This window comes from Polyodon spathula, chromosome 7 (assembly GCF_017654505.1).
Source record: "Polyodon spathula isolate WHYD16114869_AA chromosome 7, ASM1765450v1, whole genome shotgun sequence".
NCBI classification, from domain to species: Eukaryota; Metazoa; Chordata; class Actinopteri; order Acipenseriformes; family Polyodontidae; genus Polyodon; species Polyodon spathula.
The window spans coordinates 5,659,710-5,686,725 of NC_054540.1; the positions used below are offsets into that span (position 1 = coordinate 5,659,710).

The 27,016-nt window shown below is 37.1% G+C and overlaps 1 protein-coding gene across 7 annotated transcripts in view; it reads left to right on the forward strand.

Annotated features, from left to right (window-relative positions):
* LOC121318047 (neuron navigator 3-like) overlaps window positions 1-25,859 on the forward strand; it is a 159,222-nt gene extending 133,363 nt beyond the window's left edge. For 2 of the 7 annotated variants that reach the window (XM_041254274.1, XM_041254278.1), the window contains 21 exons: window positions 259-311; window positions 1,544-1,567; window positions 1,836-1,913; window positions 7,753-7,836; window positions 9,107-9,218; window positions 10,036-10,157; window positions 10,362-10,382; window positions 11,158-11,181; window positions 11,934-12,100; window positions 14,550-14,703; window positions 15,883-16,072; window positions 16,586-16,683; window positions 17,098-17,196; window positions 17,702-17,870; window positions 19,398-19,633; window positions 20,571-20,725; window positions 21,739-21,810; window positions 22,418-22,614; window positions 23,328-23,446; window positions 23,948-24,151; window positions 24,771-25,859. In XM_041254274.1, coding sequence (XP_041110208.1) covers window positions 259-311; window positions 1,544-1,567; window positions 1,836-1,913; window positions 7,753-7,836; window positions 9,107-9,218; window positions 10,036-10,157; window positions 10,362-10,382; window positions 11,158-11,181; window positions 11,934-12,100; window positions 14,550-14,703; window positions 15,883-16,072; window positions 16,586-16,683; window positions 17,098-17,196; window positions 17,702-17,870; window positions 19,398-19,633; window positions 20,571-20,725; window positions 21,739-21,810; window positions 22,418-22,614; window positions 23,328-23,446; window positions 23,948-24,151; window positions 24,771-24,890 — 2,498 coding nt within the window. In that variant the 3' untranslated portion in view covers window positions 24,891-25,859. The remainder of the gene's footprint in view (window positions 1-258; window positions 312-1,543; window positions 1,568-1,835; window positions 1,914-7,752; window positions 7,837-9,106; window positions 9,219-10,035; window positions 10,158-10,361; window positions 10,383-11,157; window positions 11,182-11,933; window positions 12,101-14,549; window positions 14,704-15,882; window positions 16,073-16,585; window positions 16,684-17,097; window positions 17,197-17,701; window positions 17,871-19,397; window positions 19,634-20,570; window positions 20,726-21,738; window positions 21,811-22,417; window positions 22,615-23,327; window positions 23,447-23,947; window positions 24,152-24,770) is intronic. The other 5 variants (XM_041254275.1, XM_041254277.1, XM_041254276.1 and 2 more) reach the window with 5 other exon arrangements.
* Window positions 25,860-27,016: the final 1,157 nt, after the last annotated feature.

A 27,016-nucleotide genomic window follows, 5' to 3' on the forward strand; every position in this document is an offset into this window, starting at 1 on the left:
GCACTGAGAATACTGCCAGAGAATGTGTAAGGAATAAAGACAGGCTTTGTAAGTGTCATTTTTAGTAATTGGCTAGTGCCAATTATTAAAGAGGTTTTAAAGAAAGTGCTTGTCACTTAGCAGAGTATTTTGTTGCATTTAACTTGACTGACAATAATTGCATCAGCTGTATCAAGCTGTCATTCACTGCAGGATGTTCACGCTTAGCTTGGTTTCTGAAGCTGTCTTCGTAATTAATCCTGTCTTATGATTTTGCAGTCCATGGCTCTTCGTTGTCACTGGTTTCCAGTACGTCATCCCTGTATTCAGCTGTGAGTATACGTCTATGAAAATGTGTTTTTTTTTTTGGTAGTTTTAATTGCTTTTATACAAAGCACATGGTATATCTGATAACTTGCTTTTCCTCTCTTCACTTTGGCAGTAGTAGGCTGTTGCTCAGCCAGGCTTGTATGTTGTTGTTGTGGTAGATATCTGACACACCATGCAGCTTTGAAAACAAAGGAAGTTTCATTTAACATCATGGAGAGTTTATTCCATTATTTTTTGCCAGATTAAACTGCAATGATTACCTTTAACAAGATACATTATGGACATATGCCTTTGTCTGAAAGCTCATAAACATGTCAAGTGCCAATATCTCTTTTTCAAAACAGATCTTCCTTTTTTTAAACATGTTCTAATTTTAAAACCAAGGAATAGTATTGACACACAGTCTGCTGCAAAAAGCACACACAGTTAAAGGTATTTTACTTCCAGTTTGCTTCCTGGTGAATTTGTCATAATTCTGAATTTGCTTATTAATTTCAGAAGGCGATTTATCATAATTCAGCAGTTTTAATTTAGATTCTTAAACATGCAATCTCAAAAGGAGCTCTTTGAAAATCTTGTTACTTGAAGTAACCTTTATGAAACACCATTGCCACCATTGACATGTTGACCACTTCTGTTCTGAAGAACACAAATAATTGATTGTTTGCATTAGTTTTAGGTAACGTTCATGCTACTTTTATAATATCAGAGTGTAACAAATGCAGTTTTGAAGCTGACATGCTGGGCTGCGAGCCAGTGCCTTATTGCTTATTCAAAGCCAGCGCTGGCAGTAATCTCATTCAGGAGTGTTTTGAGCTCTCCGTGGCATGTAATGAAAGTTAACCTGTCCATAAACAAATTAATTTCAATGTAATACTTGAATGTAATAAAGTGGTAATACGCAGATAAGCAGAGAGCTTGCTTGGATCAATATACTTTAGCCAGGAGTTTTTGATACTGTGGTCACTGCATGTTTTTGTTATGCTGGACTGTGTGCTGTTCACTTTTTGTTTGACTTGCAGGCACTTGTTTGAGAATTAGGGGTTCATTTTATTAACCTGTACCCAAACGGGATAAGTTACCCCTGGATTTCTTTAGAGCATTATACAGCCTGGGGGTGGTAGCTGCAATGCATGTTGGTTAAACTGACTCCTTAGCCCACAGTGATTCCTTTTTACTTTCAGTACAATATGCCATTGTTTATAAGCTGCTAATCATTTACTTTTCATTGCAGACTGAAGAAAAGGCACATTCAGAGGTAATTACATTGGTTTCCTTTGTTTAAAGGTTGGAGTTACATTCCCGAAAACCAACAAAACTAACACCCCATTTACATGAACGTTTTGTCAGTACATTGCCATTTTATGATGGTACATTTTTTCTAACCTGAAGTTTTACCTGGAAGTCTAGAATGCTTTTTCATTGACATTCTGAGTGCGAGATCTGCACTCTCAGCCATATTATGTGTAGTTGCTGCTGACAGGTTCCAATGGGGGCGTGACTTGGAATTTCTTTTCTGCCAACAGCAAATCAGAAAGCTGCGAAGAGAGCTTGATGCCTCCCAGGAAAAGGTTGCCACATTAACTTCTCAGATGTCATCAAATGTAAGCATATTCCCTTAAACAAAAGAGATTTAACTACAGAAACAGCTGAACTGGAGGGTTGCATGCTTGGGAGACAAAATGGGCATTTTAAAGCAAACCTACTATTAAAAGAAATTCTATATAAAGTTCAGTGCAAGCAAGTACTACCTGATGTCCTTGCTCAGTACAGATATCACTGTTTATAGTTTTTAAATACCAAGTAAAACATTTTCTCCAACGTTTTCTTCAAAATAGCTTTTGAAACTTGTATGCATATGGTGCATCCCTGGGCATTTCTAATCCTTGTGACATTGGCAAATGAAGACGTGTAACACCAACAGATAGGAATGAACTTACCCTTGGTGCTCCGACTGCTAGAGCTGATAGAAACTGGAAACCAAACACACCGTTAATCAGAGTGACAACAATGAGAAGGTTTTTGAAGTGGAGTTTGGAAAACCCAAATGTTTTTTTTTTTTACTCTGCTCCATCCCAAGTTAATTTCATCAGCTGCCTCTCTGAGAAAGGGCTGATCAAAAGGAGAAATGAAGCCATTCTTTATCGCAGATCCTTTTAATCACCGAATGACAGAGTCAAGAATGCGCTGGGCGGAGGGAGGTTCTGAGGACTTAGAAGCAAAGAGAATGGTGTGCGCCTTCATTTCAAAGAAACCAGTTGTTTATAATGTCAGAAGTTAAATCTCTAGTGGAAACAAATTGTGTTCATAGTATCTCCACTGGGAGTAGTAATGTGTCAACATTCAATTAAAATTACATTTTTTGTGTTGTTTTAGTTCACTGAAGTATATAGTTTTTGGGTTTTTTTTTTTTAACCAGTCTGATTTAATGATCTGAACTGCAGCACTTATTGTCTATGGCTGCACTTATTATTTGCATTGCTAAATAAAGCAGCAGTATTGTTGAAAGGTGCGAGTCACAGCAGGTGAAGACATTTGAGGGCGTGCTGGTATTTACGCCTGCCGCTGTCCTACAGCTAGGGCCAAAGGTTTTGCATCACCCGATAAAATTCATTACATTTGCTTCAAAAAAGTCAAAATTAAACCTGCTGAATAATGTTACATTACCATATTGAATTACCTACCGCTTTGTATCTTTCCTTATGCTTAATGAGAAAATGACAAAAACTTGACATTTCAAAATCTAACATGAAATACTGTACTACTCTTGTGGCTTTCGGTAGACTTTTGCAATATCATTTTGTAGTTTATTTGATTACATGATGTCAAATCAAAGATCTAAATTATGTCTCAATCCTAAAATTCTAGGTGATGCAAATCTTTTTGGCCATAGCTGTACAGTTGATCATTCAAGAGAGTGTGATGTTTGCGGTTGGTAGAACTCTCTCGGACTGTAGGTGGGAAGAATTTCGGGGCCACAAACCAGTTTCGTGCAGACGTCACAATGTTGCTTCCCCACTAATACTAATCACATGCAATTTGACATTGTAAGCTCAGACCACAGGGGAAGAGAATAATGGATTAAGCCTTGTTTAAATCACAATTCTTATACAGTCCCCTGAGTGTACAAAATAGATTATGACTGTTCACTGGAACAAAGGTGAAATACACCGGGTGAAGGTGAAATACAGGACTGAATAAATAGAATGTGTATCTGGTAATGTGTTAATATTGGCTGTAATTATGTAAAGCAAACAATCAGATGATACAGTAAAGCTGTGTAATTATTTACAGTAAAGCGTAATTATAAGTGTAATTATTTAGTAATCATAAAAAACAGGATATCTGACCACACTTCTAAACTTTCTTAGTTGCGTTTTAAATGAAGGTTATATCAAAGTTAATAAAATATCAAACTCCACTCTTAATGATGTCATTCCAAAAAAATGTCAAGATTTAGACAATTTGATTATTGTCAAAGATATTAACGAGTTGTATCTGTTTGCACTGTGATTTGTAAAGGAACACAAGGTCAAAACCTTTATCCAGTAAAGGATTTGGTGCCTCAGATAGTTTTAAAGAAACAAATGATCTTGAACACTGCTGTAAACTGTATAAAACAGCTTTTATATTACTGGCTTACATGTTTTACTGTGCAATATAAAGATGCAGGAATTAACATTATGCACAGTGTGTAGAGTTTAGTTTAAATGTCATTAATATACCTCCATTATTGTCCTGAACTCCTGGACCCTCTCATATAATTCCCTTTAAAAAAAGACACTGCTTTTTCTCTAGAACTGCTCTAGGCTGGAAGAGAAGACGATGGGGGCAGGATAAATGATATTATTCTACAGCTGTGGCCAAACGTTTTACATCACCTAGAATTTTAGGATTGAGACATAATTAAAAAAAAAGAAAACTATTGGAACATATTTTAGGTCTTTTATTTAACATCATATAATCAAATAAACTACAAAATTATGATGCAAAGGTCTACCTAAAGCCATAGTAGTAGTACAGTTTGTTATGTTAAATTTCGAATGTCACATTTATTTATTTTTTTTGGTCAGTTTTTTGTTAAGTATATGGGAACTACAAAGTGGTATGCAAGTCAATATGTTGACGTAACATTATTCAGCAGGTTTCATTTGACTTTATGAAGCAAAATTCATTAAGTTAATTCTATAGGGAGGTACAGAACCTTTGACCATAGCTGTATGGAAACAAGTTGCAAGAGTGAAAAGCTGATGCAGTTTTCTGGAGGTTATGATAAGATATGACCTCTGTAAGCTAACAGTGCAGGGTTTGGATGAGATAAGAGACTAGGAATGAGACATGTGCATATCGGCAGCTGCATACATTAAAACGGCGCACAATCATGTCTGCTTTTACTGAAAATAAATGATCTTGGTGTCTGTTTCCAACATTTTCCATAGTTTAGCTTTCTGTAGAATCTCATCCCTATTTATTAAACACTTTTTAGTGTTTTTTTTTTTTTTCATTCAAAAAGACTTCTGGGCTAACCATTTTTATTTCATTTTAACTTCCTTTAGTATTTCTAATTTCAGCTATTAAGACTAAATGTTCCACCACCACCTGCATGCTATAATGTAGCACTGTGAGCTGAAATGCACATGCATTTGCAATTGCAGTAGAAAACTCAAGAAGGAAACAGCAATGAATTGGATTGACTCAAATTGTGTCTTAGTTTTATTGTAATTTAGCCTTGAAAGGATTTTATTTTAGTTTAGTTGTATCTGTTTTTTTTGTTTTGTCTATTGGGATTGCTAAGAGGGCACTTTACTGAATCGCAGGGATTGATTACAGGTCACTTTACTGAATCTCTGGTCTGTTTCCTTGTGTTGCACTGGAAGGGACTGGACTTCACTGCATTAGCAGGAATGCGTACTCAATTAGCAGAAACCCTTTGCACTGATCTTTTTACCTCTTGTAAAGTGGTCCTATTGTATTGTGGCTCAAGTGATCTAAAATGTAAACAAAGGCAAGCCAAAAAGCTATACATTTACAGTTTTGCAAGATCAAAGTTTTTCTGTACTTGTGTAACTGTAGAAGGAAAGACTGAGGCTCTAATCAGACAAACTACAGGTAACCAATCAGCAGCTTTCAGGTTGTTTTTGACTGTCAAAGGATCACAGCTCTTCTCCCCGCCCCTCTCGCTCTCTCACTCAGTAGTTATTGGCAATAGTTGATTTCTGAGTGTGGACTGCTATGTATGCGAAGAGAGAGAATGTCAGTGGAAAGCAGAGGCAGCTCTCTGGCAGAGTCTGTGGTGTGGCCAGCTTTAAATCAGTATCCCACTGCGAAGCGGCAGGACTGCAGGAAGCGGTCAGGGAGACGCAACAGAGGCAGGGCTGGGCCTGCCACTCACGGTCCGGACATCTGGGTAGCTGCACAGCCCTTTCACCAGGCCTGTCAGGTGGGGGGATTTCTTTGTACTCAATCCCAGCTGCTGTAATGCCACATGGAGGATAGCAGGGGTTACGGATTGCAAGAGGAGGCAAATGTGGCTAACTAAAACTTTCAATCTTGCTTTGAAGAAGGGTAGGTGTCAGATATCTCTTATCAGGATAGGAGATTCTTATATCTGTTCGATAGCCCGAACAGAAAATAAGAGAATGCAGTCATTTTGGAAGTACACAGTACTGAAAAAATCAAATATATGACAAAAAAAATACAAACAAAAAAAAACCTTAAGATCAGATCAATTTAAGATCAGAAGACTATACACACTTGCAGGTATAGTTGGAGTAATCATGAATTGTAAAGTAAGCTTTCTGGCTGTAGCATCATTTATTTTTATTGTGATTTGATTTCCTTTTGGTATTTTCACTTTTATAAATGAACTACAGCAGTAAAGACACGGGACTCTGTTTAATTCCATTGAGAAACACCTATTTTACCCTACAGACATGCATTTAGAAAATTTTGTTTTTTAATGTTGGTTCATTGTTTGGAAGCATATAAAAAGGCCATACAAGTAAACTTATGCAATCATATACATGATTTTTAGTTATATATTTAGCCATCCATATTCTTTTTAAACCATTTTTTAAAACAGAATTTGATTTAATTGTTATAATTTGTGAATGTGCAGTACAGTTAATTGTATGAAACAAATAGGGGTACAACATCGGCTTTGCCTGATGTGTGGCTCAACTGCATGCCTCGTTTGAAATGATCTGTCGACAGGGACACGCAGATAGGCCATACCCCAAACAGAGCAGACACTACTCTCTCATCAGACTGATACAATTACACTCATCCTTGAAAAAGACTGTCTGACTTGAATACATCCCTTTCTGGCATAAACTGTCCCCTTTGTGTCATATATTTCTTTAATAATATCATTTTAACCTACCTGTCATATATATATATTTTTTACTTGTACTTTAGTATATGTTGGCTTTTCCAGTGACTCACTTTTCTAATAGGGATAGTGTCTTCCACAAAATAATTTCTGTTCTGTGCACACTCATCTTTTGCATGGTATGTTACGATTAAACTACCTCAAGGCTATCATTGTACACCAGTGAGAGGCTACAGTATTTTGAAGAACTGATAGACAAGATGTCTGGCTTCTTTTTAAAAATGTTGGTAAAAAATGTAAATAAAAACAGAATTGACACTGAAATAAAGCTAATCCATGCTTAATTGACTGTTCTAAATACTGCTATGGTACTGGTGGCAAGTGTTCATTAAACAGACCCTTTTAGTGCGTGCCAGGCCTCAGATTTTGATCACTTCTGAATTGAAATGTATATTGCTTTAATGCTTGCCAGGCCTTGGATTTCTCTCACTTCTGAATTGAAAGCCATATTGCTTTAATGCATGCCAGGCCTCGGATTTCTCTCACTTCTGAATTGAAAGCCGTATTGTTTGGTTATGAAGTACAGCTTTGATTGCTCAGCAACTATGCAACATCAGACTTTATAGGGCAAGTGCTGACTGAGGCATAGGGGAAGAAGACAGAAAAGGTTAATTTAATTGTACTGCAAGGTTCACTTGAAATAGAATAATCTACTTGAGCTGTAGGTCACAATCACTAAACGAAGCAACAACCTGAATCTTATGAAAATGATTAAAGTTAGGCACTATTCTCTTAGGTTCAGTACAACTCAGTATACAAAGTGTTTATTAGCACAGTACTGAATGGTTTGAACATAAAACACTAACAAAAACATAAATTACTTTTTAAATAATTAGCTTTAACCTTTTTCAGAGTCTCTAGAGGAAATTACTTGATCCCTTTGCTTATGTCATCCATAAGAAACACTCAGTCATAGCATTTACTGTATGAAAGTGCAAAAAAGAAATGTATTGTTTTGACATGAAATATCTTTTTTTGTTTAATTTTCTTTTTGTTATCGGTGCCTTAGATAATGTATTTTTCTCCACATTTTATTTGTGTTTTATTTTCAGTCTCATCTAGTAGCTGCTTTTGAAAAGAGCTTAAGCAACATGACCTGCCGCCTGCACAGCCTGACAACGACAGCTGAACAAAAGGTGGGTTTCATCAGGGGCAGACTTCATTCCCAGCTTTTAAACAATATCTTCCTCAATATGAGTAAATTATTTCATTCGAAAAGCAGTTTTCCTCTCCAGATATCATTTCTAGTCGACTGTTCTACAAAAACTAGCTGTGCGCAGATGACGTTTCTTTCAGTTTTTGCAGCTTTAAATAAGCGTTTCACCCTCCTCTGTAATGCAAGAAGTAGTTGTTCTAACAAACTCAATGAAAACAAGAGTCAAGTTATTACAAGGGGATTATTTCCATGAACCTGGAACAGAGCTCTTAAAGCAGCCGTGTTAGTTACACTGAAGATAATCTGCGACTTGCATCTCTCTGCTTCCACAAAATTACTGCTGCATCTCCCTGCTTCCACAAGATTACTGCTGAAATCTATGGACTTTGGCAGCTTTAATCCGTATTAAATTAAGCGAAAGAGATTCTTGAAAGACATCTCTGTTGAGAAGGCAAGAAAGGGTGACCATCTTTTAATTAAAATGAAACTTTACTCCCGGCCTGTGAGTGATTCAGAGTCAGGATTGCGGCTGTCCTACTTGACTGAGTAAAGTTACCCTTGATCCTAATATACAAGTAGCTTATTTTAACACTACCTAAACTAACAACGTAGTGGTTTGACTGTGAACCTCAGGACTGATGACTGCATTCATTTAGGACAAATGATAACAGCTGTGTCTGTGTGTGTGTGTGTGTGTGTGTGTGTGTGTGCGTGTACATGTGCACGCATGTTTGATTTTTCATATTGCAGGTATTGTACATGACCTACTACAAAAAAGCCAACATCTGTTTCATGTGTTCTTTCTTTAGTCAGTTCTTTCTTTAACATCAGTCCAGTACATCTTGCTGCCTTTTATCCGTCAATATCCAAACACTGCTCTAGGTACTGATTAATAGGGTCTAATAGAAAGCTAGACTTAACAGTGTTCTTTCAAATCAGACTGTTTTCAAATGAAAAGGTGCTGACAGAGAGATGTCTTAATGTTGAGAGAGTCTACAGTATCTATACAGCATTCAATCAAACCTGCTTTAGACACTCTCTATAGAAGTTAGAATCTTTATAAGAATCCTAGTGTTTACAGTATATATGTTCTTGTTATATCACTGTCTATTAAACTGCATATTTTTCTAGGTAGTCTCTTTTTTTCCATAGAGGCTTGTCTGTATTTTCATAACTGAGCTACATACGGTCTGCGGGCTCTGCTCTATGTGAGCAGAAGTAATCTTTTGTATTTGTGCAATTTTCTTTAGGAGTCGGAGCTGGTAGAGTTAAGAGAAACCATTGAATGTCTGAAAACACAGAATACTGATGCACAGACGGCCATCCAGGTAGCGCTGAACGGTCCTGACCACTTACATAAAGGTACGTAAACAAGAAAAAACATGTCACTGGGTCCAAACACAACAAGAGAATGTTGCTCACGTCCCTTTGGCAGAAGAAAAACTGTCAGTTTCATCTGTGATATTGTTTGATTCTGCAGTACCTCTTTGTGCAAGTATGTAGAGCGTTATACCGTCGGTTCCCCTTCTGTTTCGTGATTCCTAATTCAACCAGATGTCAGCATTTAAGCTGATAATCTTGGGATCGCTTTTATTTCCAGATGTCTTCAAAATGAAGACAGCGTTGTGACTACTGTCAATGCTGGTATAACCTCAGGCCACTGCAAGTAAATTAGGATTCCCTGCACAGAAAAAAATAGTGTTCTGTAGCAGTATACAGCCATGTTTATTTAGGCTACTACTAGAGATTACTATTGTAGTTGTATGTGCAGTGTTTAATTTTAATCTAAAAGTCAATTAAGATATGTTTGCTACAGTCTTCCACAGTTTCCTTCAGAAGAAGGAGGGTTAAAAATAGTATATTCAAGTGCTATCATCGCTCAAGAAGCAGAAATTTGAAAAAAGATAACAACCTTTTTTTTTCTCCAAATGCTGGTTTTCTTTATACCCTTAACGTTGTACATAAATGAAAAACATAGAAAACAACTTTCTTAAATACTGTTTTAAAAACTGCTTCTTGTAATTATTATTATTATTATTATTATTATTATTATTATTATTATTATTATTATTATTATTAGTAGTAGTAGTAGTATTCATTCATTCTTTCAAAAAAACAGTCAGGTGCTTCACCACACATCCTTTACAGCCATCCCATATGTGTTTTTTATGTTTGTTAGACCTGCGAATCAGACGGCAGCACTCCTCGGACAGCGTCTCCAGCATGAACAGTGCTACGAGTCTCTCAAGTGTGGGCAGCACAAACGATGCTGAAGCCAAGAAGAAGAAGAAGAAGAGCTGGGTAAGAATTTACACAGAGCTGCATGCCCCCTTCACAAGCAAACAACCCCCCAAATACATCAACCGTAGATGCGTGGTGTGTTAATAACATGCAGACAAATTCCAGTTGTTGTTGTTGTTGTTGTTTACCTGTTTAAACTGTCATAAATTTCATTTCCATGCCTTGTAATTCCACCTTCTTTCATCTTTCATATCACCCTGCCAGGCAAAGGCAAAAGGACACAAGGTGAATATGAACTGAATTAATAGGTCAGCATGTGGGTCACAGAACAAAATGTTACAGACAAGCATGCTGCTAGCCTTTAGCGCTTTGAGAGAAGAGGTGTGGTTCTGCCTCGCTGCCTCTCGCTGCCTTTTATAGAGCTTTTCCCTCTGTATGAAAGAGCTCTTGTGACTTATTTTCTAAACAGGTTACTGATTTCTGTCTCCCTTTACCTAAAAGAAATGGCTTCCGCTTAATTTTAATGTCCATCAATGACAAACACGCACGACATTGTCACTGTTTAGTGATTACAAATTAATTCATAATTGTACTGTATAAAGATGCACAACTCTTTTAAATAGTATAGCTGTCATTGGCAATGGCGTTCGTGTTGATTAGGTTGATTCATTTTGATTATAATGGTAGCACATTCCTAGTGATACATTTGTAATCCTGGAAGTTATAAAGTATTGAAGGGTTGCATAGTGATTAGTCCTATACCCTTCAATACCTCCCATACACCCTACACCTGCCCCAACGATTTAATATGATTCTATGTTTAATATAATGTGCGTATGACATGCGATATCTGCATTCATTAGGTGACCTTACTGGATTTTAAGGGTGTGCAAGATTTGGATTCAGAAATGGGAAACTTTCAATGTGTTCCCATCAAATTCCTTGCCTGTTTGTCATTTGACTCCATTTCCCAATCCTGTAGACCCCTGCTGTTTATTGCTTTCATTTGGGATCATATGTGTAGACAGGATTTGTAATAGTGAGTGTGTTTTACCTCTAGGTCGCAGATTCCATTCCAGCCCAGGTCAGTAGTGTTTGAAAGTCATTTTGAACTGGTGGTGGTTGGCCTGTGTGAAATGAGTTGCGGTGGGCTCAGCCCTGTTCGAAGTGGACAGGGGTCCGCATCATAAAACCACCATCCCATTTGAAACTAACTGGCAGTCTCAGAGAGATCAAAGCCATGGTAACTGAACCCACTCCCAGTGCTGAACAACATTAACACAGTCAGGGCTGAAGAACATGCAGGTGCTATAGATGAACTTCAGTCTCCATTGCTTTCAGTTCGACACCATTTAAGAGAACTAGAAAAAAAATGAATGTGTTTATATGAAAAAAGAATGCAAATATTTTTTCCCTGTACTTTTTAAGTTTATGTAAAAAAAATTGATATATTTTAATAAAGACATCCAATTAACCCCCAACACAACGTTTTGCATTGTATAGAAACGAGATGATACATTTATAAAAGCGTAAGATTTGAGGCGTGTTTTTACAGTTTAAAACCTGCAAACAAAGCATTAAATCTACAGGTATTGTAAAAACAACTTCATACATAATGTTGCAATGTTGCTGATTAAAAGCACTCTATCAAAACTCTGCAGCTCATCATCTGAGATGCACGGTTTCATTTTTTAAACTTTGCTTCCCTTTTACTGACCTGAGGCTGAATGTTGAATGGCAACTTCAAATGAACTAACCCTCAAAGAAGCACTTGCTTTGTTAACATTAACGAATGAGCACGTGGCCAACTGACTGAAATACGGGTTTCTCTTTCAGCTGAGGAGCTCGTTCAAACAGGCTTTTGGTAAAAAGAAATCTGCAAAGCCCCCTTCTCCACATTCAGACATTGAAGAGCTCACTGACCACTCACTTCCGTCGTCGCCCAAGCTGCTCCATAGCTCAAAGCAGGGCCCGTCAATGAAAACATCCCAGTCTGCATCTGAGTAAGTTTCTGATAGGTGACTAAGGCTAATTCATGTGTCATGCAAATGCCATCACCTAACACTGCAATATATAACATCTCCATTTCCCACCTGATCCAATTCATTTTTTACATTTTAAAAAATGTTTTTCTTTTTTTTTTTTTACTGATGGTTAATATCTGTGACTCGAATTTCCCAATTTAAATATACTTTCCTTGAAAGATTATTATAAATAAAAAAGGATTACAATTACATATAGTAAAAAGGGAAGTTTGCAGGTGTATTTATTGCAGAGTTTACATTGGTCCTTGGGATTTGAACAAATTATTTGCTCATTAGTTTGTCACAGTTTTGTGTTCTTTTTAAATAAAGTAGCCTTTTTAAAGTAGCCTACCCTACTACAGTATTCTATGCAATGGACCCTATTCACAAAGCTTAAACACATAAGTTATGTAAATCAACTTAAGTATTATTAAATTGTTCTAGAATGTTGTTGTCTTCTTTAACAACAGCCTAAATAATTTTTATTGACCCATTATTTCAAAAGTATAGGAGTTCCTTCTCCCCAAAAAATACACGTGTCTGTTTTTCTATATGAACCTTTTCTTCTTTTTTCAATTTGTATTAAATTATTAATTTCTTCCTTTTGAAGCTGTCATCTCCCCCATGTCTGTTTCTCTGTCTATAGTGCGTGTGATTGTGTTAAATCCTCTTTAATTTGGATACCAAAGAAAAGGCAAAATGGCCATGTGAGCTACAAGCACAGATCTCGGTAAAGCACAGGGAGTTGCATGCCCTAGCATTTTTGTGTGGAGTGCCTATGTGTTTGACCTTTTTATTTAACCCTTTGAAAACACAAAAACAGCCTGATAATGTTGGTCACAAATCTAGGGTATTTCTGAATATACAGTGGCTTGCAAAAATATTCAGAACCCTGACCAATTCTCTGATATTACCGAATTACAAATGGTACATTGAAATTTCGTTCTGTTTGATATTTTATTTTTAAACACTGAAACTCAGAATCAATTATTGTAAGGTGACATTGGTTTTATGTTGGGAAATATTTTTAAGAAAAATAAAAAACTAAAATATCTTGCTTGCATAAGTATTCAACCCCTATGCTGTGGAAGCTCCCAGTTTGCACTGATGAAAGAAATTGCCCTAATGAGGACACAATTACCTTACCATTGGCCTCCACCTGTGAACCAATAAAGTTGCTGTCACATTTTCTGGATAAAAACCACACTGTTGAAGGATCATTGGTAAGACTGGGAATCTGAAGGAAAATGAAGACCAAAGAGCATTCTACAGAAGTTAGAGATAAAGTAATACAAATGCAAAGATTAGGGAAAGGGTACAAAATAATATCCAAGTGTTTGGATATCCCAGTGAGCACAGTTGGATCAATAATCAGGAAGTGGAAGCTGCATCACACCACACAGGCACTGCCAAGAAAAGGCCGTCCCTTAAAACTCAGTGCTCAAACAAGAAGGAGACTTGTGAGAGAAGCCACAGAGAGGCCAAAAATCACTTTGAAGGAGCTACAGAGTTCAGTGGCTGGGAGTGGAGTAATGGTGCACAAGTCAACCATATCAACTACATAACACTGGCCTGTATGGGAGGGTGGCAAGAAAGAAGACGTTACTCAAAAAGTACCATCTGAAAGCACGTCTGGAGTTTGCCAGAAAGCATAAGCGTGACCCAGCTGCGATGTGGGAAAAGGTTTTCTGGTCAGATGAGACCAAGATAGAGCTTTTTGGCAAAAACTCAAAGCGCTATGTGTGGCGCAAACCTAACACTGCCCATGCCTCAAGACACACCATCCCTACAGTGAAGTATGGTGGTGGCAGCATTATGCTGTGGGGATGCTTCTCAAGTGTTTTAAAATAAAATATCGAACAGAACAAAATTTCAATGTACCATTTGTATTTCAGTAATATGTGAGAATTGGTCAGGGGTCTGAATACTTTTGCAAGCCACCGTGTGTGTGTGTGTGTGTGTGTGTGTGTGTGTGTGTGTGTGTGTGTGTGTGTATATATATATATATATATATATATATATATATATATATATATATATATATATATATAAAATGTATGTTGCTGGTAAATATGTATATGAATGAAATAAAACCAGTTAAGTTGCAGACTGAGGCCTGAAAAGGATTGATTTTAAAAATTAACATTTACATAATAAAAGCTATGCATGGGCATTTGTTATGAGATGGCATTCGCCATCCTGGTGACCGACTTTTTCATGATACTGACACCTGAAGTGTGTGTGTTTGTGTGTGTGTTATTTATGTTCTTGCTAGGGGATGTATGTATGTTACTAGTATTCCTTGTATTGTTTTGTGGTGTGCTATTTTAATGCATCTTCAACTGTAGTGTAAACTCACCCTGATGGTTCTGTGAAGGAATTGTATCTTGTGTAATTTCTTATTTTGAACTGGGTATGTCTGCCACAGGCTGTGTGAGTGCACAGAGGCCGAGGCTGAGATCATTCTGCAGCTGAAGAACGAGCTTCGAGAGAAGGAGCTTAAGCTGACTGACATCCGCCTAGAGGCTCTGAGCTCAGCACACCACCTCGACCAGATCCGGGAGGCCATGAACAGAATGCAGGTCTGTCTGGGTTCAATCACCACACGAGGCTCATCTCCTGCCAGTGACCCAAAGATCAGAAATTATTACCTTTTGACAAGGCTTGAAGTGAAGCTGGCTTGCTTTAGCATTGCATTCCTGCACTCAACTGACTTGTAAAACAGGCACCTACCAAATAAATTAAATAACTAAATAATTATAGGTAACTGTTTATGTATCTATCTATCCCCCTACTGCTCTATTTCTGTGTGTGTGTGTGTGTGTGTGTGTGTGTGTGTGTATGTGTATATATATAACAAAATTAATTGCAAGGAAGAAATGATTCAAGTTGTTTCTCAAATGTTCCCACATTCAGGTTGTCAAGCAGTAAATGGAGACTATATTGGGGTTTGCTTGGGTGGGGGATGGGGGGTGGGGGTGATTGTATTCTAACAGCATGACAGTAAAAGTGTCATTACTCAAAAGACTTATCAGCGGTTAAAAGGGTGAGTTGGCACTATCACAAAGGTAAATAGGGTGGAAATTCGATTTTGAAAGACAATGTGACAAGCAACTCCTGTAGTACCTAAATACGGATCTAAAGCAGTGTGCAGGGATTCTGCAGAAATAAGCAAATGCTTTGTGATATGAGGCAGAGGTGACAGAGAGGTCATAGCTAGCTAGTGCTAGGCTCTGTTGAGCCTGTCTATTCATTTGAACTGCACAAGAACAGTAATCTCTTGGCACCGTCGAGGATTTAACAGAAAACCCAGAGCTTTGCTTACTTAGCTGTCAGGGACCGTTAGTGTCAAGAAGATCCCATCTGGGGGAGAAAAACAGACAGATTTAAAGGTCAATGTTGGATAAATGTAGATATTTAAATTAAGTTATGAATACAAATCATATTAAAAAATCTAGTTTGGTGCTCTGGACTTTTTTCAATGCTTGAACTTTTTTTTTCCTTTCAAGGTTCAGACTGGCCTTATCCACCAGTTGCTTGTCTTTCCTTGATCCAGTTTTCTAGCTTCATCACTGTAGTTTACCACAGCTGAGCTTACCCCTGAAGTCCTATGAAGCCGTGCTAGTAGGGTATATTAAAATCCAAGTGGTTTTTATAGTTGTCTGCAGTACCCTCTCATATACTCCCATTATGACAACTAGCTTTGACTCATGTATAGACATTGTAGAACACAAACTGATAATAAGCCTGACTTTCCTCAGAATGAAATTGAACTACTGAAAGCTGAGAATGACAGGCTGAAGCTGAGTGGAAGCCCAACCCCTGCGGCCACCAGGTCAAAGACTGGACGCCCCCCCTCAGAAACGTCAAGCACCTCCTCCTCGTCTTCCTCCCGACTATCTTTGGGACTGTCTCTCAACAACCTCAATGTCACAGACAACATCATGTCGGGTAAGTCAAACGTAGCGCAGGTCGTCAGTTACCTTGGACGGTTGAGCAACACTAAACAATGTGACACATTAATGTTCCTAAGAAAGTGGCCACATCACCAGTCCTTGGTTAAAAACTCCCAACTCATGATCTAGCCAATACAGCTTGCTCACTGCCTGCATGCAATGTGTGGGATATCATGCCTATCAACGGTACAATCTGCAGAGGTAGACCCATAGCTGCTTGGACTGTTTGCCATTCCAATATTTACCAGTTAAAGTCTGGCATTCAGATATTAGTTTAAATAATGATGGGCTTAAGCAAAAGCTTTAATTCAGTAATGCCATATAGGTGAAATACCTATCATACCTCCAGCAGAACATAATACTGTAATATAAAGTATTCCTGTACACTAATACTACTAACTTAAAGAAAGGTGTCTGCTAATTCCTTCAGCTTAACATCTTCTAGTTTTGCCTCAGAGTGCATGACTGAGCGTTTAAAGTTGTGGAGGCCAATCTGTTTATTTTGCAGATGTTCTGCTGGATGATGGATATGAAGGAACGATGCGCAAAGAAGGCCGTAGCGTGAGGATTGTCGTTACAATCCATAAAGGTTCAAATAACACAAAGGTAAAGAGCCAGTCCATGTCAACAACTTTTAAAAATAGAAACAATAAAACCATTCCAGATGTCCATCTCCGTTTTCCATTAATTAGGCGATCAGCAGGCAGCAGCGCCTCTAGTATAAGGTCAGATGGGAATAGAGTAGCTGTGGGCTCTCCTTCAACCACTGACTGTCAGCTCATGATCCTGTTTAAATAAATGACTTGTGAAATGTGCTGTCTGCTCGGTTCAGCTGCATCAGATTTGACAGCAGTGTGAATGTAGTTCATGCAAGAATTAGCATGAATGGAAGAGATCAAGTACTGTTCTGGGACTAGGAACTCCTAGTGTTGGTTTACAAAATAAATTTCTTCAGCTCTTTTTATTTGTATTTATTTTATGTATTTTATTTTTGAATAAATAACTTTTTTCTTCTGCTAGCAGGATGTCAAGTGTCAGGAGTATCTCATTGGGTCGATAGGTGTCAGTGGGAAGACCAAATGGGATGTACTTGATGGAGTCATCCGACGATTATTCAAGGTACCTGAAGGGACTCCTTTTAACTTTAAAAATGTAACTTTTTTATGTTGATCAAATTTTACCATTTTGAAGTATGAGTCCTCTAAGCATCTGTAGTTAAGATTGTTGAAGATCACATATTATATCAACTTTTGGAGTTCCACTTCTTGGTCACAATGGTCAACATCCTCTAAAAGTCTCACCTGCCCCCATAACTGACTGAAAGAAAGAAAGAAAGAAAGAAAGAAAGAAAGAAAGAAAGAAAGAAAGAAAGAAAGAAAGAAAGAACTTGATTTTTTTTCCTTTTTCACCAGCCTTCCATCAGAGATGTGTATAAATATTTTCAAAAATTGAAAAGAAAAAAAATAGAATTGGCTAAAAATTATTTTCACTAATACTAAAACAAAACATGGAATGATTACTGTAATAAAAGGGTTTAATATGCCCCTCATTTATTATCTTCTAGAACCAATGCAATTATTACAATTCTTGTAACCCTGGTCTACTTGTTTGCTTTGTCGAATAGGAATACATTTTGCGTGTGGATCCTCTAACAACCCTGGGCCTGAACTCAGACAGCATTGAGAGCTACAGAATAGGGGATATTGTCAGAGCCCACAATGTAGAAATCCCTGAATTGCTGCCATGTGGATACTTGGTTGGTGTCAATAATGTGATTGCTGTGAACCTCAAAGGTATGAGCCTATTCTGCACGTATTAAATTTGTATATTTCAAGCCTGTTTTTTTTTCATATGTAGACGCTATGAAAACGATACCATTTGACTCACTGATGCCTGTCCGTTTCCTAGCAGCTAATTGATCCCTTTAGTTTTAGTTTTAATTAAGCAATTGAACGTGTCTGGGAGGTAAGAGCCCAAGCAAGGACAAGGGTACTATCATACAGACAAGTTCAACTGCCAAGATAATGTCCTATGAACAGGGTATAATTGTAAAACCGGTAAACTGTGCCTTGACTGTTATATAGATCATTTTAGATATGTATCCACCTTTTCAATGTTTTTCTTTCCTACCGTTTCATTACTTTAAATATAAACATTTTATCTGAATTGTTCATGGTCATCTACCTGTGTGCTAATGCCCTGCAATGGAGCTTCCTGATTGGTGGATGGAAGTGCTGTGGTTTCATATGTCTTGTAAAACTGGACAGCATATTAATAATATGGAATTGCTTTGATTATCCAAATAAAGGACCTGGTTTTGCAAACCAAGGTGGATCACTGAAAAAGAAGAAAACCAGTTTCAATATTTTCAATCAATCAGATTTCAATGTGATGATAAAATAGGTCTTAAAACAGGTATTTGTGCATGGGGTGTGAATACCAAAAGACACCTAACTCTCATGTCACTTCTGTGAGTGTAAAGAAACACAAAGATTAAGCTTGGAGTGTTTCAACTGCATAAACCCAAACACAGAATGCTGCCCACAAGCACCCTCCATGAGAACAAGACAGAGCCCTGATTTATACGAGCCCCGTCAATGCAATGTGAGAGGACTTGGCTCTAATTAATTGAGTTTTTACGCAGTCAGTAGATTGTAATGCTGTGTAGCTGTTAGCCATTATTCATGTCATAATGGGATCAACTAGCAATTACTGTGGCACTTATTTCTATCAGGTTTCAGCACCATTACCCTTCCACCTTATCAGATACACATACAGCTGCCAGTCTCACTGCTGGGTCTTTGCCCAGACAGCTAGCGCTGCCAGTAGACAGATTATTCTTTGCCACCTCAAGCTGGTTTTGTACTGTTCCCTGGAAAGAGTTTACTCCCAAGACTGTTTTAAGGAATGTTTTGTTAAGGGTTATTTTTACAGCACATTTTTTATAATTCAGTTAGTTTGCAATTAATTAACTGGATTTTACAACTTTAGAAAGGGTTAGAAGCTTAGAGAATGTTTATTAACACTTTTCCAAAAACAGACCTTAAAGTTTTGTGAATGGGCCCTTACATTCTGTGGAGTGAAAACTGGTTTTAACCTACATTTTAGACCTCGATTGATTCATTATACATATTCTGAGCACAGTATATTCCCAAGGCAGTATAAAACATTTGCTTTCCACACAGGTTTCAACAGAGAGTAGATTTCCAAGTCAAGTAAATCAGAAGGATATTATTTTAGCATATGCCACTATCATAGTTGCTGCTATACCACCTGGTGAAATATAATCTCTTTGTGTCTTTTTGTTTTTCTTATTGTAGGTGTTAAAGAGAACAGTATTGACAGTTTGGTGTTTGACACACTAATCCCCAAAACTATTTCACAGCGATACCTTAACCTGTTAATAGAACACAGAAGAATAATCCTGTCTGGACCCAGTGGAACCGGCAAAACCTTCCTGGCCAACAAGCTTGCAGAATACGTAGTGTGCAAATCAGGGAGGGAAAGCAGAGAAGGAAATATAGCAAGCTTTAATGTGGACCAAAAATCTAGCAAGGTGAGAGAAAAGTAATGGAGGGGACCATTTCTTAGGCTTATATAGGAAACAAGAATGTCATGACCAGTGATGGATCTTAACACCAGCCTAAAGCTGGCAACGTCAGCACAATCAATAAAGGTAGAGTGTTTAATGTGATATAACCAAAATGCAATACAAATTACAGATATATAGTGCCCTTCATGCAATGCATTCCACTGCAGCTTACAAAGACAAGAAAAGAAAAAAAAACAATCTAAATACAAGTGAGATTTTAAAAAGTGTTTTAAAGTAATTTTGAAGGTCAGCGTTTTTTGTCTCTATAGATATAACATGTATGTAGTCTATTTGAATAATAATACAAATAAATTGTTAACAAACTGAATTTTTCAGAATGGTATGGATGTTAAAAAAAAAAAAAAAAAAAAAAAAAAAAAAAAAGCGAGCACATTTACCCCAGTGTTAGCAGCCCTCCACTGGCTCCCAGTGCTGTCCAGGATTGACTTTAAGGTTCTTCTTATCGCCGTTTTGCTCCTGCCTATTTGAAGGATCTTTTAGTCCCGTATGGCCCTGGCCGGCCACTCCGAATCTACCTGAACTCTGGAATGCTCTACCATGCACAAAAAAAGTGAAAACATACTTTTATAATAAGGCTTTTATATCTTTATTATATATCTTGTTTATGTAGTTTTATTAATGTTTATTCAGTTTGAGTTCCTCATATGTTACTTTTATTTGCTTTCATTTTAAAATATTGTGAATCTCTTGCTGTTTTTATTGTTTATATTGGTTTTTATTGTACTAAATGTTCTTCCGAATGTCCTTTTTCTTGTTAAAAGCGCCTTTGGATGGCTTGCCATGAAAGGAGCTTTATGAACACATTTTGATTTGATTTGATAATGATGTCATCAGCAGGGCTAGCTGTTTCTAATATGTGTTTGTTTTTTCTTGTTTTAAGGAGTTGAGGCAGTACTTATCAAATCTTGCAGATCAATGCAACTCTGAGGGAAATGAAGCTGATCTTCCAGTAGTGGTTATACTTGATAACCTCCACCATATTGGTTCTCTTAATGACATCTTTAATGGATTCCTGAACTGTAAATACCATAAATGGTAAGTATTGTGTGATTCTGCAACACAAAGCCTTCGTGTAAGCACTCCTTATGTCATCAGCCGAATTTAATGAACTTGAGAGTAGGACTTTTTTACAGTACTTTATAGAGGATAACGTGCACCCTGTGTATAAGTCACATGACTCAGCAACCTTGGATTGCTTTCCTTGTGTATAGTGCCTTATCAAAAACACTGTAGTATAATATATAGAATACTTAGGGCTCTTAGTTTTTGGCTTTTATTTTTGGTCACGTGATGTCCCTTTTAAAGTTATATTAAACGAAATTGGTTTCTTAATTAAACTCTTTCAAAAGTGTTGATTGTGAAACAAGATCACTTTAGTTTGTTCTCCCGTAACTTGATTCAGACATTGATTCTGTTTCATTGATAATCTCAAAAAAGAAAAAGGCAGCTCCTTGTTTTTAATTCAGTTAAATTGCTTTTCCTGGATTGAACATCTTAATGACTTGTTGTAAGAGGAATAGTTTCCTCTTCATTGTGATTTAATTAAATCAATTTAACTTCACTCAATATTTGCGTTCGTTTTTAATTAAAAATAAGGAGCTGCCTTTTACATTATCATTGAAACAGAAACACAGTCACAATCAAGTTACAGGAGAAAAAACTAAAGTGAACTTGTTTCACAATCAACACTTTTCCGGATCTGGCTCAAAAACAAGGACATCAAGTGATCAAAAATAAAAACCGAAAAGGAAGAGCCCGTAAGAATACTATACACAGTGTGTGTAACCCATATTGTTTTGTTCTAGTTTTATAAAATGAGATGTTTTACCATTTTCAGAAAATAGGAATTGACTCTTTAAATATGCCCCACTGCAGTATTGACAGAGAGAATAAATAAAATTAAACAAACAAACATTTCAACAAGAGATCTTTTATCTGCGTTATTGTGTAAAAAATGAGCAATAAAGTAATGTAACATGCTAATGTCTAATATATTTGTATTCTTACCTTATTTATGCATTTTATTTGGTGGTTTGTTTTTGTTACAGTCCTTATGTTATTGGAACCATGAACCAGGCTGTCTCTTCATCACCAAACCTTGAGCTCCACCACAACTTCAGGTAAACTGAGTCGCAGTTGTTGACAAAGGCTTGTAATGTTCTATGTCTCCATCACCAAACCTTGAGCTCCACCACAACTTCATGTAAACTGGGTCATAATTGTTTGCAAAGAGGCGCTATGTCTCTTCGATTTATCATTTGTCAGGCTCATAAAACAAGCTTTCATCATCAAAGTCACATTTTCTCACACAAGGATTATATTTTCCACATTTCTGTGTCTGCCTGTCAGTTTGTTGATTGCTTTATTCAAGCTCTATTAATGACACAGATTTAGCCTTCAGGATTTATCTCATATGAGTGGAATCCATGACTTGTGCTTCACTGAGCCTTCACCACTCTCATACTCCCCAGCCCCTCATCTCACTTCTGAACCCATCTGGTTCACTTAAGAAACCCTGCAGTACCTGGAGTGATGATCATGCAGTAAAATCAGAATGTAGTTAATGTCAGTTGTTTCTCAGTTGATGTTATCGATTTAAAACATGTGTTCACGTTAGAAAATCAAGCCTGACTACCGGGGACTATTGTTTTGTTTTTTTGTGCTCTTGTTTTTAATGACTCTTGTGGATTTTGCTAACAGGTGGTAATGACTCAATCTGGTTTGCAGGTGGGTGTTGTGTACCAATCATACAGAACCAGTAAAGGGGTTCCTGGGCCGATACCTCAGGAGAAAACTCATTGAGACAGAGATCGACAAGAACATGAGGAACAATGATCTCATCAAGATCATTGACTGGATCCCCAAAACTTGGCAGCACCTCAACACCTTCCTCGAGGCTCATAGTTCCTCCGATGTCACCATCGGTAAGCCGTTCAAATGAGGAACCGTTAAAAAAAAACACGACAGGCCAGAATGCAGTTTTTTATAATACATTTGAGCTAAGAAAGCCCTGAAAGATTGAATTATATCGGGAGTGGTGGGATTTATCCCCTCTGATCATGTCACTGCTCTTTGTAATAAGACCATGTCTAAGGTTTTTTATTGTCAGCGTCAGCAGTTTCACTAACCCCATTTGTGTTTGGTTCAGCTTCTCATGTATGGTAATCTATTATTACTTCTCTAAAATTCCGGTACTTTAGAGCAATCACCTCCTCCCTGATAGTCTGCAGGTAGTAATCATGGCTTGTAGTTTCAGTAATGTAGGATGGGCACAGCATGTGTGTTGACACAGCAAGTGCTGTAGCTGAACCTTCAGAGTATATAAAATGAATTGCACAAGAATAAGGGGAGAAGTTAACCCTTCAAGGTACAAGGGACATGTGTCCCACAAATAAAAATAATGCTAACATTATTATTTTTGCAGCGAGGAGGTGCACAAACCAGGGTTTAAAATGTACTGAGAGGTTGGATCTGGTCATCCAAATTGTCACTTTCCTTGCGATACTTGAGTCACTCTCAAATTTATTTTAAGAAGAAATCGTTGGAACAACAACTGCTTAATTCCTTGTTTACCTTAAGTGGTTAAAACTGGAGGTGCCCTTGTTCCCCCTTGTCTTCTAATGCTTTTTCCCTCTAGGTCCCAGACTCTTCCTGTCTTGTCCTATGGATGCAGATGGCTGCAGAGTGTGGTTCACAGACCTATGGAACTATTCCCTGGTACCGTACCTGCTGGAGGCTGTGAGAGAGGGGCTTCAGGTAAGAGGACAGAGAAAGTACTTCACTGTGTACTGCTGTGGCCTGAAGTTTTGTATCACCCTATAGAATTAACTAATTTTGCTTCAAAAAGTTGAAAGAAACCTGCTGAATAATGTTATGTTAACATATTGAAATACATGCTGCTTTGTAGTTTTCCATGTACTTAACACAAAACTGACAAAAAAATTAATAAATAACATTTTTTTAAATCTAACATGAAATACTGTACTACTGTACAGGCTCCCGGTAAACTTTTACAATATCATTTTGTAGTTTATTTGATTACATAATGTTAAATAAAATATCTCAATTATGTTCATATACTTTTTTTTTTTTTTTAAATGATATCTCAATCCTAAAATTCTGGGTGATGCAAAACTTTTGGCCAAAGCTGTACATTTCAAACGTATCTTTTTTATTTCATTTGTGTTTACTTGCACATGCTGATGTTAAATAAAAAGTTGCAACCACCCCATTACTTCTCATCCTCCTCTTTTTCAGCTGTATGGTAAAAGAGCTGCATGGGAAGACCCTTCAAAATGGGTCATTGATACCTATCCATGGAGCTCCGCATCCCTGCAGCACGACTGGCAGGCACTTCTTCAGCTCCGGCCCGAAGATGTGGGATATGAAGGGTACACCTCAGCCAAAGAGGGAGGCTCCTCCAAGCAGGTTTCACAAAGTGACACAGAGGGCGATCCACTGGTAAGACCAACAGGCCAAGCCAAGGGTTGCAGCGCTTAGTAGATACCTCCTTGCATTGCAAAAACTTCTCAACAGGGTTGGCTAGTTGCATGTCCACAACAAACAGGCTGGATGTGTTTGTTTTTTTCCTATGGTGTTTTCTTGTGACAAAAAGCAGCCATTTATTTCTATCACTAGATTAGCTTTCATTTTAAAAAGTTTGCTGCTAAACATTTTTTTTGTTGTTGACAAGACAAAATCACCTTTCTCTATTGGACCGCTTTCTCTCATGACTGTGTACTCATTATGTGAGATTGAAAAACTCCTCAACCATAATGCATTATGATCCCATTGGTAACAGCAAGGGCGTTGAAAGAAAAATGAAGCACATAAAAAAATAGTTACACGTTCATTATATATATATAATATATATATATTAATATATATATATAGATATTATATATATATATATATATATATATATATATAGTTGTGCAATTATATATAGCTCTCTTCTGGAATGGGTTCATCTTAAATTCAAAAGAACAGTAAAGGGAAATGAAGCTTGCACAAGTTGTTGATTACATTTTTTTGTTTGCTTATTATACAGTGGCCCATTTTTATATATATTTTTTTCCAGATGAACATGTTAATGAGACTGCAAGAGGCTGCCAATTATTCAAGTGCACAGAGCTGTGACAGTGACAGCACTGGCCACCACGATGACATACTGGACTCGTCGCTGGAGTCTACTCTATAGGAAAAGCGAGAAGTAATGGGGTTGAGGAGTTCGTAGAGAAAAACAAAAAACCTGTTCCACTGCCAGTGCAAGTAAAAGCAACACCCCAGAAACTTGAAACGGGAATTGGGTGTTGCAGGTAGGCATGAGCTTTTATCAGAGAAGAGGAGTAGATTTGAAAGCTCACACTGAATTCAAGGTATTTCCGTAATAATGGAATGACAGACTTCCATTTGTCTACTGGAAAAAAAGCCCAAATGAAGGGCACTTAAAAACGGCTGCACATACAGTTTAAAAAAAACAAAAGAACAAACTGGAATTAGTTTTTCTTTTAGAATTTCCTGTTGTTTGTTATTGACTGCTAACGTTTACAGGGCGCTCTGTTTATTTTCTTGAGTGCAGTCTAACCTGAACAGCCTGCGCTGTTCTCATCCAATCCGGACCTCAGTTGTGCCACATGGTGCTGGTCACATGACTATACCAGTCTTTGGTTTACACCACCGCCCATTCAGAGATCCATGCAACCTGTTCATGACAAGCACAAGCGGCATTGTGCAAACCCAAACAACCACTACTGTGAAACACTGGACAAGTGCCAATCGTACCTTATTAGAGCTGTCAAGTGCACAGTGATGTATACACCCACAGTTGCTGCGTAGTTTACCAACAGACATTGTTCTTTCTTTCTTTTTTCTTTTGATAATTTATGACACACGTGGTATGCATTTCATCCACCCAACCTTGACAGATTTATAGCATTATACCAATAGAAAGCTGTGAAAGGCTGCAGTTCAGCATTCACTTTATTATTATTATTATTATTATTATTATTATTATTATTATTATTATTATTATTATTATTATTATTATTTAAAAACCTAAGCAAGAAGGGAAGAAGTTTGATAATGGTGCTTTCTCACTGCCTTAAAGTTCCTAGCAAATTTCTAAGAACTTGTGGTTTATGTTTCAACACAGATGGTGTCCACTATTCTTTTTAGGAAAAACCTTATGTCATGAAAATATATTTATATATATATATATATATATATATATATATATATATATATATATATATATATATAGTGTGTGTCACAGAAGAATAACTTCATATTCAGCTCATGTTTTTTAAGGAGGAACAAAAAGGTAAAAAGAGAGAGTAGTTATTAAGGTTTTTCAACCCTTGCGAATAGGGTTGGCTGCCTAGTTTTGGAAGCAACACTTTACCAGAATTTACATCTACTGCTACATGTTTTATGCTACGTGTTTTTTTTTTCTTATGTGTTTCTTTTACTTTAGAATCTGAAATAGGCTATAACTAAAACGTTAAGATTTCTTTTAAAAACAAGCATTTGAAGGGAGGGGTGTTTTGATTTTTTTTTTTTTGCCCAGCTGAGCTGGGAGCACTTGAATCAGCATGAGCACAAGTTTGATTTTATAGCTCCAGAGCATGTTGTTTTGATTTTTCTATATGTACATGAAAATTTTACTTTTACAAATCGAATGAAGCAATGTAGAAGAAGGAGTGGAAGGTTTATTGCATTTTAGTTTTGAAAATAAATATATAAATGCGGGTTGGTTTTGCACAGTTTATTGGGGTGGGGTGTAAATAAGAAGTCTTGCACAGTGAAACAACGATGCATTCTGCCCTATTGGTGTCAACTTATGCTTAACTTGCTGAGATTTATTGTACTTTGCAAAAAAAAAAAAAAAAAAGATTCTAAAGAAAAATGCAAACCTAAAAGCTAGTACAACAGGTGTGCGGTGTCCTGTAACGATTGGTTGTCTTGCCTATGCAGGGGCTTCGCAATATATAGAAGCATGTGCCAGTTTGATAATGTTACGTTGAAACAAAAATGTATACACTGTTAAGGAAGCCAAGCATGTTTTTTAATACCTCTGTTGAAATGAAGCAAAAAAATCTAAACAATGAAATAGCCAAGAGAAAAACAATTCAATGACAAAAGCAAGCAAAACAAATACTGAGCCTGTTCGAAATATGAACCTTGGCCTCCAGGCGAGCCTAACCCTAACCCACAGAGAGCTATGCAGCAGACCCTATTACAAGTGAAATCTTCCAAAGAAAGCTACTCAAATCATTCTGTTCACTTGTAAGGGTTTACTGAGCTAAATTCATCTGGGTGCATATT